The 13441-nt window shown below is 51.1% G+C and overlaps 1 protein-coding gene across 1 annotated transcript in view; it reads right to left on the reverse strand.

Moving 5' to 3' along the window:
• PRICKLE2 (prickle planar cell polarity protein 2) overlaps positions 1-3848 on the reverse strand; it is a 116371-nt gene extending 112523 nt beyond the window's left edge. Inside the window, exons 1-2 of the mRNA XM_080382777.1 lie at positions 3728-3848; positions 3307-3392 (exon numbers count right to left, since the gene is read on the reverse strand). Of these exons, the coding sequence (XP_080238903.1) occupies positions 3307-3392; positions 3728-3769 (128 nt within the window). The 5' untranslated portion in view covers positions 3770-3848. The remainder of the gene's footprint in view (positions 1-3306; positions 3393-3727) is intronic.
• Positions 3849-13441: the final 9593 nt, after the last annotated feature.

The raw sequence follows: 13441 nt of genomic DNA on the forward strand, positions 1-13441 counted from the left end.
TTTTTCAGTCCTTACGTACTTTACTGACAACCTACCATAAAAGCAAGCGACCTGATTAGAGGAACGAGTCATTTTGCTGTTCAGGCCACGAGAAATTGGGGTTACACTGGTTACAGGTCGATAGCCACATCCTCGCAGACATCACGGCCGAGGTGATGGGATTCAACCTTTGCAGACAAACCACTTTATTTCTCCTCTTTGGGCCTAAATGATTTAAACCCAAAACCTGAATTTCTGCCTTACAAGAGGCAGAGGTCTGTGGCACGCAGGAGGTCTGAGAGCTTTGAGGGGGTAAGACACAGGCAGCGGGCTCTGGTTTAACCGTGCCTGTAACACCAGGTGTTTTCACCTCCCTGCTTCCACCACAATAGTATTAAATATACCAACACCTTTACAGGGTAATTCACCCACTACCTTGAATTTGAGATTATAATTTCACAGCAAAATTAAGATGATTCAAAAAACAAGCTTTAAACCCAGGGACGTCTTTTTATTATTTAGCAATCCCCTCCCATCTTCGTTTTGCACATCACCTACAGTAGACAGACCAGCTTTATTCTGAAAACAGTTCTGCAGCATACAATTTATTTTTGAGTGGCTTCCCTGTCTCTAGAAGTACGCATGTGCTTCCAGGAATGATAAATTCAGCCAACACTCAAAGATATCTCCCCATCTGAGAAAAGTGGCTTTTAAGGGAATGCACGGGCACAGAAATCTTTGGCGTCTAACGAAGCAATTTGCCTGCTTGATGGAGTAGCTGCACAGATCACACCTAAAATCACAGGTAACTAGAAAATACGTGGTCCTGCATAATTACATATACGAAAATGCCTGTATCAGCAGTACTTTCAGTGCCTGTAAGCTCATAAATTCTTTTCCTTCTCCCCAAAGCATATCGCCAGTTCCCATCTTCGACGCAAAAAAAGTCACATTTACATTTATCAGCAAAACTCTGCGAAAGGATTCTAAAAAGGCTTTCAAATCTCCAGTGGTTAATTGATCTGGGTTTGGATCCTTAATCTGTGGATCTCCTTGCAAACCCTTGTTCTCCTCCAATCTCATTCTGCACATTCAGGTGCCAGTGAGCATCCTCAGCAGCAGCTGGCTACACCACCTCACACACAGAGGACACAGGCTCCTCAGCATGTGTACAACCTACAAAACTACTATTAATAATTTGCCCACTTACATGACCCTGGCATTAATAGATCACTGGCTAATAAAAAATGAATGCACTTCCTCTCTGTTGTGTTCTGGCAAATAGGTTGCCTTTATTTGTTTTAATTGTCTAATCACTCTTATATCATGGCAATTAAATGTGAGTGTGTGTAGTAGAGCTCTCAGCTCCTACTGCTCCCACCTGGTGTAAGGTCTAACTTGGCATCGCCTGCGCACTCAGTGGGATGCAAACCTGGGGCACATAAGCTGCAATGACTCTGGGTGCTGACCCCCACTCATACCCGAAGGAACCCCCATCCCCCTCCTGCCCTGGGGGAGGTGACCCCTATCCTTTCCAAGAAAAGGCTGCTGGAATAATCAACACTGTTCTAGTCCAAATCCTTGCCTGTGTCCAGGGTCTCTCAAGAAGAAAAGGAGCCTCCTGCTCCACCTCCTCCTGCACATGGGGTTTTGCAGGATTTGTGCAAGAGGCACAGCATGCCAGTGCTGAGGGCACAACCTGAAGCGAGCCGCAGCACCGCTCTCCTCTGACATTCCCCAAGCAGCTGGGTGTCTCTTCTGTTGGGCCATTTGGCCTTCGATGGGATGTTATCAAAATCACTCAATTCTTCACGAGCCACTGGAGAGTTGCACCCTCTGACATAATGAAACACAAACCACAGCACCTCATAAGTCCTTGGAACAGAGGAGAAAGTTTTGGTGACCATGACTTTTCTTCTCATCGTACATGTGAAAGTTGTCCTTGACACTTTTAAGCATTATCAATTGGTTCTGCAAGAACACAAGGAAACCTGGGACAGCTCACAGAAGTTTTTATAAGCCCTGAAAAGAAGACAACTCAGGAGTGACCTTATCAATCTATTAACGTGGCAGATTCAGATCATTGGGAGGGTGTCAGGAGACCACAGCTCCTGCAGCCTAGGAGAAAAGGACACCTTCACCTTCTGAAGGTCTGAAGTGGGACATGGTGCACTTGGATGTGCCACCAGCACCTATGGAAGGCCAGGCTGGAGGACCAAGGCCAGACTGGAGGACCATGGCCAGCCCCACCTGCTGCTGCACATCCCTCAAGGCAGACAGCAGCCCATGGACCCCACCCCATTGCACCTTGGAGCAAACGCCACTGGGAACAATGATTTGCAAGGCTGAAGCTTAAAATACAACTCAACGGGAATAAATCAGTGCCCCTTCCTGCTCTGACCCTATGCTTTAATCTGCTGAGACACAGCTCTGAGAAGTAGGGCAGGAGCTGGGAGGAGTGCCGAGCATGGCAGATGCTGGAGAAAAGGGTATACCCTATAAAATAAGGTTAAAAGGTCGCCAAGGGCTCCCTGGCCTATTAAGTGCACACCAGCTCCCAGAGCCCACAGCCCAGATTTAGTACGGCCAAGTCCCAGATCACCCATGAGCAAGAACTTGTTTCTAGGCTGTGTAACGCCAGGAGGGGAGAAGGGGCTGGTCCAGCACGAGGCCAGGGCTCGCTCTGCCTCGTAGGCACCAGCACCGTCAGCGTTGTAAAGAGACGCAACAGAAATAGCCAAAAATACTTGTTAATTTTTACACATGCCTCACCCATTTTAATAGCTAAATCTCTGCCTGGCATCACTGAAAGGGGATAAATCCCAGCCTGGTGTCACGGGGGGGAGGCAGGAGTTTCACACAACGGTTTGCTGCAAAGCACACGGCACCCTGCAGCCCCCACGGCACGTCCCCAGCCCAGCCCAGCCTGTCCCCGCCAGGCAAGGCTGGCTCCAGCCCTCGGCAGGACCCGCGGCACCAGGATGAGCCCCTGACCGCGGCTGCAAGGTGGTAATTACCAAACCAGTTACCCCAGTCGCAGGTCTGGCTCCTGCTGCGCCCCACACCGGCGGCGGGCACAGGCACACCTGTGCTGCTGGCCGGGGCCAACAAACCCACCTGTGGCTCAGGAGCCGCCAGCCAGGGGGGGCAACATGGGTAAGGCTAACGCAAGTGCTCCCCAAAAAGCCACATTTGCACCCCAGATACGCGCAGGGTTGGGAGGGAGCCGCAAAATCCCTGCGAAGGCAGAGCTGGAGGGAGACCCGCCGGGGTCCCACTACCCACAGGAGTGGGGGGATGGGGGACAGGGGTCTCGCCGGGCCTTACCTCCACTTGTGCAGGGCGAAGCCGGGACACTGGTCCCCGCAGGTGGTGCAGGGCTGGCCCCGCTCCGGCTCCCCCGACGCCGTCAGCTGCAAGGAAGCGCAGAAGTCAGCCCCGGCCGCCGGCAGCGGGACGGGGGGGACCGGGGGTGCGCACCCAGCGGCGGGGGGCCCGCCCGGGGAGAGGGGGTACCCGTGGGGAAAGGGGGCACCGCACGGCTGGGAGGAGGGGCAGGGGAGGGAGCGCGGCGGGGCTGGAGCCGGGGGCGCCCCCGGGAAAGAGGCACCGGGCGGCGGCGGGGAGGGGGGGGACGCACGCACAGCGCCGGGGGCGCCGCCGGAGCGGGCGGCGGGACGGAGCCACAGGTTGTCGCGGGGCGGGGCGGGGGGCGAAGGGAGACGATCCCCCCCGCCCCGGCACTCACCGACCGGCCGGAGAGCCGCTTGCGGGAGCCACGGCCGAACATGGCAGCGCCGCGCTCCGCGGAGCCCAGCGCAGCCCAGCCCGAGTGCGCGGCAGCGGCCGCCCCGGCCCGCCCCCCCCGGCGGCCGCCCCTCCGCGCGCCGCCCCCGCCCCTCACCCCGCCCCCCGCCCGGCAGGCACCGCCCCGGGAGAGCCCGGCCGCCCCCCGCCCGCGCCCGCTGCCGTCACTCCGCTTCAGAGTTAACGACCCTCCGCCGCCCCTCCTGGCGCTGGCTGCGGTCCCGCCGCGCTCGGCCAGCACCGCCCGGCAGCGCAGGGCGCCCCTTACGCTCCAGAGCCCGGGTGTTCATAAACCGGGCGTCCCGAAGAGCGGGGGAGGCTTCTGCAGTGCTGAAGGGGCAGGCGCTGCAGCTACACCTCTGAGCACCTTGCAGCTGCGCTGCATAAGCAGACAGGCTGGGCTCCTGGTCCTCTCCTCGTAGAGAACGGATTTAGTCCACCAACACGAGCAGGAGAAACGCAGGGATGCAAACCCTACCTGCAGCCTAGATGCCGGGTTGGGATGCAAAGCACCTGTTACACACGCGGAGCTCAGGGTCCTCCCAGAGCTAATGGTGGGCCTGTGGGGCAAGGAGCCGGCGGGGGCGGGGGGCAGCCCACGCATCAGCCAGCTCCTGTCATGTATACGATGTACTATAAAGGGATCCCCGCAGCCAACAACCAGCCTGTACCCCTGGGGGGTTGCAATCAAACAGCACATCTGGTGCGAGGCAGAGCAAAATGAAACACGGAGAGAAGGGGGAGCAGCAAACACGCCTCGCGAAGCACAGTGGTCCTCGGAAACTTGTCCCCAGTGGGGATGGAGCAGCTTCGCCATTAGCATTTCACAGCTTCACCCCGTGGTTGTGGTTGTTCGCAGAGCCTGTCATCTCCTTCCCCTCCTTCCCTGCCTCTTTGTTCCTCTGCCTTGCTGCCTCAGAGCTGGTTAAAACTGTAATGCTTTGATAATTTTTTTGTTGTTGTTGTTTAATCATTTCTCATTTTTGTCAATTTTTCACTTGTGTCTTCCTCTCTAGGAGACTGAAATAAGTCTGGGAGCTGTGTGGTTGCAAAAAGTTTCAAGGAGATTTTCAGTCTTTCCTCCCATAAATGTTAGGCTTTCTTAAAAAAAAAAAAACCCAACAACAAAAACAAAAAACAATGCAAACAAAAAAAACCCAAAAAACCCAAAAACCCCAACAACAACAAAAATAATAATTAAAAAAAACCTACCACACCAAACCCAGGGAATTTTATCATGGAGAAACTTTTCTTTTCACAGGCTTTCTTCATGCCAGTGAGAAAATACTGCCATCCCTCCCTGCTGTTTTTCTGTGGTTGCTACCCTTCCCAAACCCTCCAGCTTCCCTGCGTTGCTCCCTTCTCCTGTGTTTCCTCATTATTTTCCTCCTCGGTTTCTCTCCCAGTTTCCAGCTCTTACAGTGGTGCATGAATATGGTATAAACTCTGGAGGGAGGAGGCAATCGGATCTCTTCAAATACACACACGTTTTGTCACACGGTGGGCAACTGGTTGCAAACTGGGGTTTGACCTCACCTTAAAACCTCCCTACCTGCAAGCTGTATCTGATGTCGGATCCAGAAGTATCAGGGGTGCTGAGTTACTGTTACCTCTGCTGAAGGTCAGCAGGATTTCAGGAAACAAGCCTCATGCAAGAGAGGGCCTGAAAATCTCCAGCACTTTGGGTGTCTTGCATAAGATTCAGAATATTTAAAACTCCAATTAAAACTGCTGAAATAAAAACATTATTGGATACAGGACTTATAACAAGATTCAACGTGCTGTGGGAAATGCTTTAAAGGTGACCTGCAAATCCTTTTTAATTGCTTTGCTGTTGCAAGAAATGCTGTGTGCCCTCAATAACAGGGCTGGTGAGGACATCTGCTATAAGTTTAAAACAGCAAAAGTAAGTCAAAGTTGGAGGGTGAATTCCTTGGAGGTGTGGCTGTGCTGAATCACAGCTCCAGTCTTCTGATGAAGAGGCAGGTCCTAAATTGGTTTTTAAAACAAGGCACAGTGGTCCCCTCCCTCCATCCCTCGCTGTCCATGGGGCCACCAAACTTGCCTGCCACCCTGCACGGCTTGTATCCTCCAGCTTTATTCCAGTAGATGCTGCAGGTGCTGGTGGGGGACTCCCCAATACACAGGCAACAGGCAGGGAAGGCTCTGAGCATTGTCAGTACTTGCACCAGCATGTTCGAAAGGAGCGGGGAGATGAGGGCTCAGCCTGGGAGTGCAGAAGATGCAGATAAGAGGGGTGCTCACTGCTTCTGCCCTGGTGTGCTTGGAGGGGGGGTTGGGGGGGTCTGGGGAAATCACTTGCAGCCAGAGCTGTAAAAATAATCAGATACCAAAGACCCCAACAAAGTCAGGTCCTTCGTGACTCTTAGGCTTCCAAGTATCTCATAGGGACAGCAGTTTCCCTCTGGCCCAAGACATCCAGGACGAATGAAGGGCTAGTCAGCAGGACTCGATCCACATTTTAGGGACGCTCAGATGCTGCATCTACATAAGGAAACAGCCAAGCCAGAACATCATCTCTGGGATGTATTTGGGAAAGGGAGGGGAGACATTATCTCACTGGCCTGAACGTTCCTCTTCTCTTTCCTCCCCCAGAAAAGCTGCCAAGAGTAAAGATCTCTCAGGAAATAAACTCCCACTCCCTTGTTCTCATCATGTTCAAAGGGGGTGATGCACACATCCTGGCATGGCTGGGCAGGCAGGGGACAGCAACAGAGTTCCAGCCCTACCTGTGCTACCACAAGAGGTGCTGTCAAAAGGGGGTATTGTATTTTTGTTTTAACAAATATGTAGATCTTCCTCTTGAGAGGAGACAGACTCGGCTTGGAGGTGGGGGGTGTCAGATACTGCTGTCAAATAGGCTCAGAAACAGACACACATGGATAATATATGCCAGACAGTTTGTCTGACAAATTATTGTTTCTGCTGTCACTTAAATTGTTCTGTACGTCATCTTCCCCTCCCATTTCTATTTCAACCAAACCTGCCTAGAGATGAAACTTCTTCCAGCCCTCCTCACGACAACACCAGTTTAAAACCTAGTTGGCTCAATTCATGCACTGTGAGTGGACCCCTTTCCCTTTTTGAAGTTATGGATGGCTGAGAGAGAGGAGGGAAATGGCAGGGATGCTCTTCCTTTCCTGCTCCCTGTTGTGCTTGATACTACAGAAATAATTATGATTAAAATCAAAGAGCTCAGGAAAAAGTAAAACGCAGCTCCTGCGTTAGCTTTCAGCCACAGGGTGGGCAGTGCAGGGGCTGACATCCGTGCAGGAAAGCAGCCCTGGCTGTAGGGCAGGTGCTGCAGCGGCCACAGCATACCCAGGCGGCGTCAGCCCTTGTGGCTCAGCGGGTCTGGTCACAAGCCCTGCAAAGCATCTTAGTCTGACATGCACATTGAGCTGTGCCTCCTGGCCAGATAAATGCTCTTCTTCAAGTGACTTCAGCTTCTGGTAGCAGAAGGCGGAAAGAAGAAACCCATGTCATGTTCCCTGGAGGTGTTTAAAAGACATGTAGATGTGGCACTTAGGGACATGGTTTAATGGTGGGCTTGGCAGTGTTGGGTGAACAGTTGGATTCAGTGATTTTAAAGGTCTTTTCCAACCTGAATGATCCTGTGATTCTATGTTGCTGCAGAGCTGTTCTGCCTGCCTGGTGCCAGGGAACCTGCCCAACCTCACAGCTCTGCCAAGCCTCACCTTGTAGCATGCCCCACATGGAAGAAAGGCAACACCATTAGGGCTCTGCTCTCCTGGTGACCTCCATTCCCTTTGGGACATCAGCTTGAGCAATAGCAGTGATGAAGTCACTTGTGTCCGAGCCCAGTGGGCAGTTCTTAGCACCCAGGAAGAGGAGCTGCAGGTTCACAGCAGTAGCTGCAACCAGGGGATGGGAAATACGGGGACAACTTATGACAACAGAGACCATGGAGCCTCTGCCTCCAGCTGTGGGCCAGCACTTCTGGATGGGAATTAGCTGGCAGATACAACACCTCTGTGTATGGAGCCAGGAAAATTTGCTAGTCTTTCCAGGAAAGTGTCCCCAGCTCTTCTGTCCTGCAAACCGTGCCTCATGTTAGGAAATTGCCTCCAAAATAACCTGCAGAAAGCTCTTAGCATCCATCCATTGGTTCTAACATCCCTGTGCCTCCTACGGTCCAGCTCTGACCACCAGCACCGGGCAGCAGTACCATCAACAGAAAACACTGGATAAGGCAGAAAGCAGCTCTCATTTTGTCTGCCAGACCCATACACTTCTCCCCTCTGTGATGTCGAGGTGAATTTAGCTGTAACAGACTGAGCAAAATCCACTTTTGGTTCCTCCTGCCAGTGGGCTACACAGGTGAATTACAACTCAGCGTGAATCCTGTCACCATCTAGTATACCAAAGTTTGTAAGTGTCTGGCTGTTATTAGGCAGTTATTGTCCGAGACCCTTCAACAACAAAAAAAAGAGGGCTTAAAAAAATGCCTGTAAGTGCCACAGCTGCTGAAGGAGCATGCTAGGGACCAGGCACCTATTTTGCTGTATGGTTCTTCCACCAAGCCTCCTTCTTTCTGGGTAAACGTGCCCCCACAAGGGTCTTTTTGAAGGGAGACAATTCAGTGTTTCCGCTCATTCTGGCTTCGAGATTTGCAATTACTGCAGGCAGACAAGGCTGAGCATAAGCCCCAGTTTGAGGTGGGGATATGGAATTTCAATCTGTGCCATGCAAAACAGGAACCCAGGCTGGGATGAATCATGCTATGTTACTTCAGTTTTAAATTTTTTTTGCACTGCGTAGGTTTTTCTAGGGCATATTCCATCAGGCACACACTGGTCAAATTCACTCTGAGCATTTATTACACTGTTACTCTGCAGTACACACACTTCAGATGTCAGAAACAGTTACAGAGTGGGCTTAGCAACTTAACCAACCCCTTCCATCATTTCTGCAGATCACCATACAGTTTCCAAGTGCTCTTTATCACAGCCATTTGACTACTATTTTTTTTGTTAGATTTGTCAAGTTCTGAGGTATTTAGATTAAAACCGTACTGAGTAATTTCACCTTTTTTCCTTCATCAATACACTAATTTGTAAATATCCCAGGAATTTTTTTTTGTTCTCCCACCCAGGAATGCAAATGGCCATTATGTTCTCCCCAAGGTATCTCCAAATAACCCTTCTCCTTTTAACCTTAGGATTTTATTGTGTTAGTTGCTAGGTAACTGAGTAAGATTTATAGCCATCTATTGTTAATTTTGAAGGCAGTCTTCAATTTCTCTGTAAATAGCATTTGGGAGTTGGAGTCCACACCAATAAAAACTTGCAGCCCAGTCCCACTCCGTGGAGAGGAGCACCTGCTATGAAACACGGAGCCAAATGGATACATAAAGCTTACCCCCCCCCCAAAAAAAAAAAAAAAAAGGGCCCTGCCCCTCTCAAACCAGCCAGGCTGAGCACTGCTGGGGCGCTGGGGGGACCCCGGGCTCCCCCAACCTCTGGTTTTGGCACAACAAAGTGTCGGTGCTGGGGCACGGGCTGTGGCGGGTGCTGAGTGCATCCCGGCTGCCGCCCTGCTCCCTTCCCTCCGGCCCCTCTCCCAGCCCCTTCCTCACCCTTTGCAGGCTGTTACTCCCCAAAGCAACAGCTCTGCAGCTTTTCCCAGAGCTGCCTTTCTTTGCTGTCAGGCTCAAGCATCCCCAGGCACAGCTCTACCTCGCCTCTCTCGGAGGCGAGGCGGGTGGTAGATGGCCCTGGTTCATGCAGTTCCTTAATGCTTTTCAATTTGAGGCTAAACAAAGCAATCAAGTGGGGCTCTGCCAATTTGCACAAAACCTCCTTGCGCTATAGCAACAAGTAATTTTCTACTACCCTCCGCCCCCCACTCCCTCGAGCTCTCTTGTGGTCCAGCAGAATTATTTGCTTTACGCTGTCAATTCACACTCCTTCCATGCTACTTTTACTTCTCGCGACCGTTCCTGAAGATGGGAAAAACCAAACCTATCTGGGTTAACTCACAGAGAAGCAAGTGTCAGCAGCCGAGGCAGGAGGTGAGCTGCTGGGAGCGAAGCCATCCTGCCCTTCCCTTGCAACAGCACTGCAAGCATCACAGACACTGTTCAGTCCCTCACATTAATCATGCGTTTGCCATCCCACAGGTAGAAAGGTCCTTTTATTTTTATTTTTTTTTTAAAGCTGCTTTATTATCTCTTCTCATCAGTTGAAAAGAAAATAGGTGGCTTCTTAGTGTTTCACAAGATGGAGACCTGCTGATAAATAGGGGAGTGAGATAACTGACAAAACCAGGGTGCTGGTGGCTGTGGCAGGGCAATCACTCAAATCAGACAGAAGTTAGGTAGGGAAAATTCAGAAAACTATGTCTATGGTCCCTGAGATGCCAGAACTGGTCTCTTCTGGCCACCGGTGTTGTCAGGTCTTATATTTGTGCTGGTGTTACCTGCTGGAGATAGTTTCTTTGGACAAGGTAAACAGCCCAGGACCTACCTGCTCTCCAAAGCTTCCGATACTCCCAGGCTGAATGCTTCCGTACATTTAGGCTCTGGAAATGATCAAATGGGAAAATGCCATTAGTGAAACCCAAAAGCAAGTCATATCTGGAAAGCTTCACATAGCACTTGCACAACGTGCAGGAAAGATGCTGAAGAGCAGGATATAACCTGATTGTCCCAGGCACCTCGGGCAGGCAGCCTCTCCTGGGGTGGGCGTGCAGCCCTCAGGGGTTATCCCAGGTGAGCTACACACCAGCACAAGGCGCTCCCGCTCCATTTCCCACATGGAGTGGGATGAAGCTGTATCTATAGAGCTGTTGAAAAGAGCCACTGGAAGGACTTGAGGACACCCCGCTTTACACAATTCAGTCAGCAGAATTTAGCAATATCTCTAAAAGAAATGCATTTGCAGGGCATCGCCTCTCCATTTGCCTCACCCGGATGGGACAGCAGCTCCAGCAAGAGCCAGCAGGGCGGTCTGCTGCAGTGCCCTTGGCTGCGGTTTCCTTAGGTCGTCTGTGCCGCTCATCCAGATTGTCCTGAGACACTCGGATTTGAAAAGACCTGGTCCGCCCAGGGATGCCCCAGGGAGAGAGCAGTGAAGGAGAGAGGAAGGCAGCAAAGACCTTCAGCAGCTGAGCCGCAGTGAGACGGGGACAAAAGGCCACCGGCTTCTGCCCTGACGAGGCAAGGCTTTCCCTGCCCCACCATGCCATTCCCTGCCGCTGCCAGGGAGCAAACCTCCGCGCAGCCTGGCCCACGCCATATGCGGTTTATTATTTCAGAGCTCAGTTATTTGCCGGTTCAGCTAATGCGGGTGTGTTCTATCCGTAGCTGCATTTTCTCAAGCAGGGCTAGGTTGCCGCCAGTGAGTACGTGTTTGTTCCAGCTAAGCTCCGGCAAGGTGTCAGCCTCAGGGGCAAGTGCACAGCTGCATGCTCCCACCACCACACATCTGGCCCCTGCTCCTCAGGGCTAGTCAAACCCGAGACCTGGAGTTGAGACAACTTCATCCCGGGAGCCCAAGCCATGTATGAGGCCAGAGCTCCAGCCCCTGGCAGCATCAGGTACCTGCTCACATCCTCTGGTGCGGGTGGCTTCACTCACACCTGCCAGGGGAATTACAGAGGCATGGGAGCAAATATGCCCCCGCTCGTATTTGCTGGTTAGAGCAGCCAACTTGGACAGATTTGTTCTTCCCAGTCAGTTTGCAGGGAGCCATTCCCGCTTCCCTGCTACTGTGAGTGGGAGCAATTAAAGTGTTTCACAGCAAATACTCCTTTCTGCGTGGTTTGGGGGATGGCAGGCAGTAAGCAGTGAATAGCTTCAAAGAGAAAGGTCAGCAAGCCAGTGAGGATGGATTAGTAAAGGACAATGCAGCAAAGACCTGATTAATTTAATTGCTCATCTGAAATGTAGTCACAGATGAAAGAAGGATGAAGAATTTATAAGCATATGAATGGAGCCAAGTAATGATTTTAAGAGAGAAAATACACAGAGCCCTGCCTCCCCCTGCACCCTCTGCCCTGCATACAAAGAGGTTTGTATTCAGAGATTACTCCAGACTTCCGTCTCTTCTCCTCATCCTGTCTTCTTAGAGATGGAGACGTTGACTACCAACAAATGTTTAAGTAGCTGCAGCTTGATATCACTGCTGGCAGCTCGGATTGAGCAGGAGCATTAAAGCCAGGCACGTGCCCACACCCGCATGGAGACATAACTTGGAAACAATTTGGACTTTTATGCTTCCAGCAGAACTGATGTTTTCCTGGTGGAATAGGATTGACGTGCGTGGCCTCAGCCTCTGCACTTTATAGCCAGCCCCTGCCCTGAAGGACCTGAATCAGCTTCACAATGGAGAAACATACTTCTACCTTCCCTCGGCTTAAAATGGTACCTACATCAGATCTCCCCGTACTTACAGTCAACAGCTCATGTCTCCAAACACTTCAGAAGTAATATTTATAACTAGAGAGAGGCAGCAGTCATTTCATGGAAAATTTCACAGGTTTGTTGGTTTTGTTGTTTGGGGTTTTTTTGTGGTTTTGTTTTTTTTTTTTTTTTTAATTGGAACAAACAAACAAAAAACCCACCCAGGAAATAAAGTATAAAAACCATATGGGTTAGGTCAAAACACTATTCTCTCTTCTTGGTTTGATTTTCAAAAACTGTGCCTTATGTTTGGTAATATAAAATAGCTGAAAAATTATTCCAACTTTGAAGTGGAAACTCAGACTCTTCTGTGAAGGCCAAAAATAACTTCTTAGCATTCATCATCTCACTATTGCAAAGAGAGGTCAGAAACTTGTCAATTAAATCTGCTTCTGGAAGGCTACAATTCCAATTGCCTGGATTACTCCAGCACAGGCAAAAATCTTGGAAAACACTGCAGTGAGACGGACAGGCACCACTCTTGGCCATCGGCTCCCGCCTCCGGCATGGTGCAAACTGGAGAGCTGCCTTCGGGAACTTGTACAGCAAAGGGACTCATCCCTTCCCACCAAATGACCAACAGCTACTAAGGTTAGTGGCTGCTGGATGAACTTAACTGCATTCCTTAAAAAGGCTCGATTTGAAGAGTGCTTGATTTGAAGAGTTCAGGTGATGGGAGAGCTTACCGTGTGGGCTGGGCTGCTTCAGCTAACGACTCCCGGGTTGGGCTGAACACCGGTTGCTGCAGCACCAGCAAGCCATCAGGCTGCAACAAGGCATTACTGTCAGTCAGATTCTACCGTCCTTGCTGTTCCACCTTCCTCCAAAGGCCAGACCACACTACCCCTCCATCCAGCCCCCCCTCCCACAATCCTCAGGGCTATTTAACTACTTAGCTGAACGAGCTACAGCTGTACATCATCCATGTCAATCAACCCACTGCCTTCAAGGCACGGCCACAGCTGCATGTTATCAATGCTAATCAGCCCACTGCCTTCATTCCTCTACAGTCTGTGCCTTTGCTGGGTGGATGGGAGAGCAGCATCACCTCAGTGCCCTTCCCCCAGCACAAATGCTTTCTCTAAGCTAGCCCTCAGCTGTCTGTCTGGGAAGAAGAGTCATGCTGGAAAGACCTACTAGACCACATTCAGAATTGCCCCAGTGGAAAAGTCTTTCAAGCCCAGACTGCCCTCCTTGGTCTTTTCTGCC

The sequence above is a fragment of the Falco punctatus genome, assembly GCF_963210335.1.
Source record: "Falco punctatus genome assembly, chromosome: 4".
In the NCBI taxonomy this organism is placed as follows: Eukaryota; Metazoa; Chordata; class Aves; order Falconiformes; family Falconidae; genus Falco; species Falco punctatus.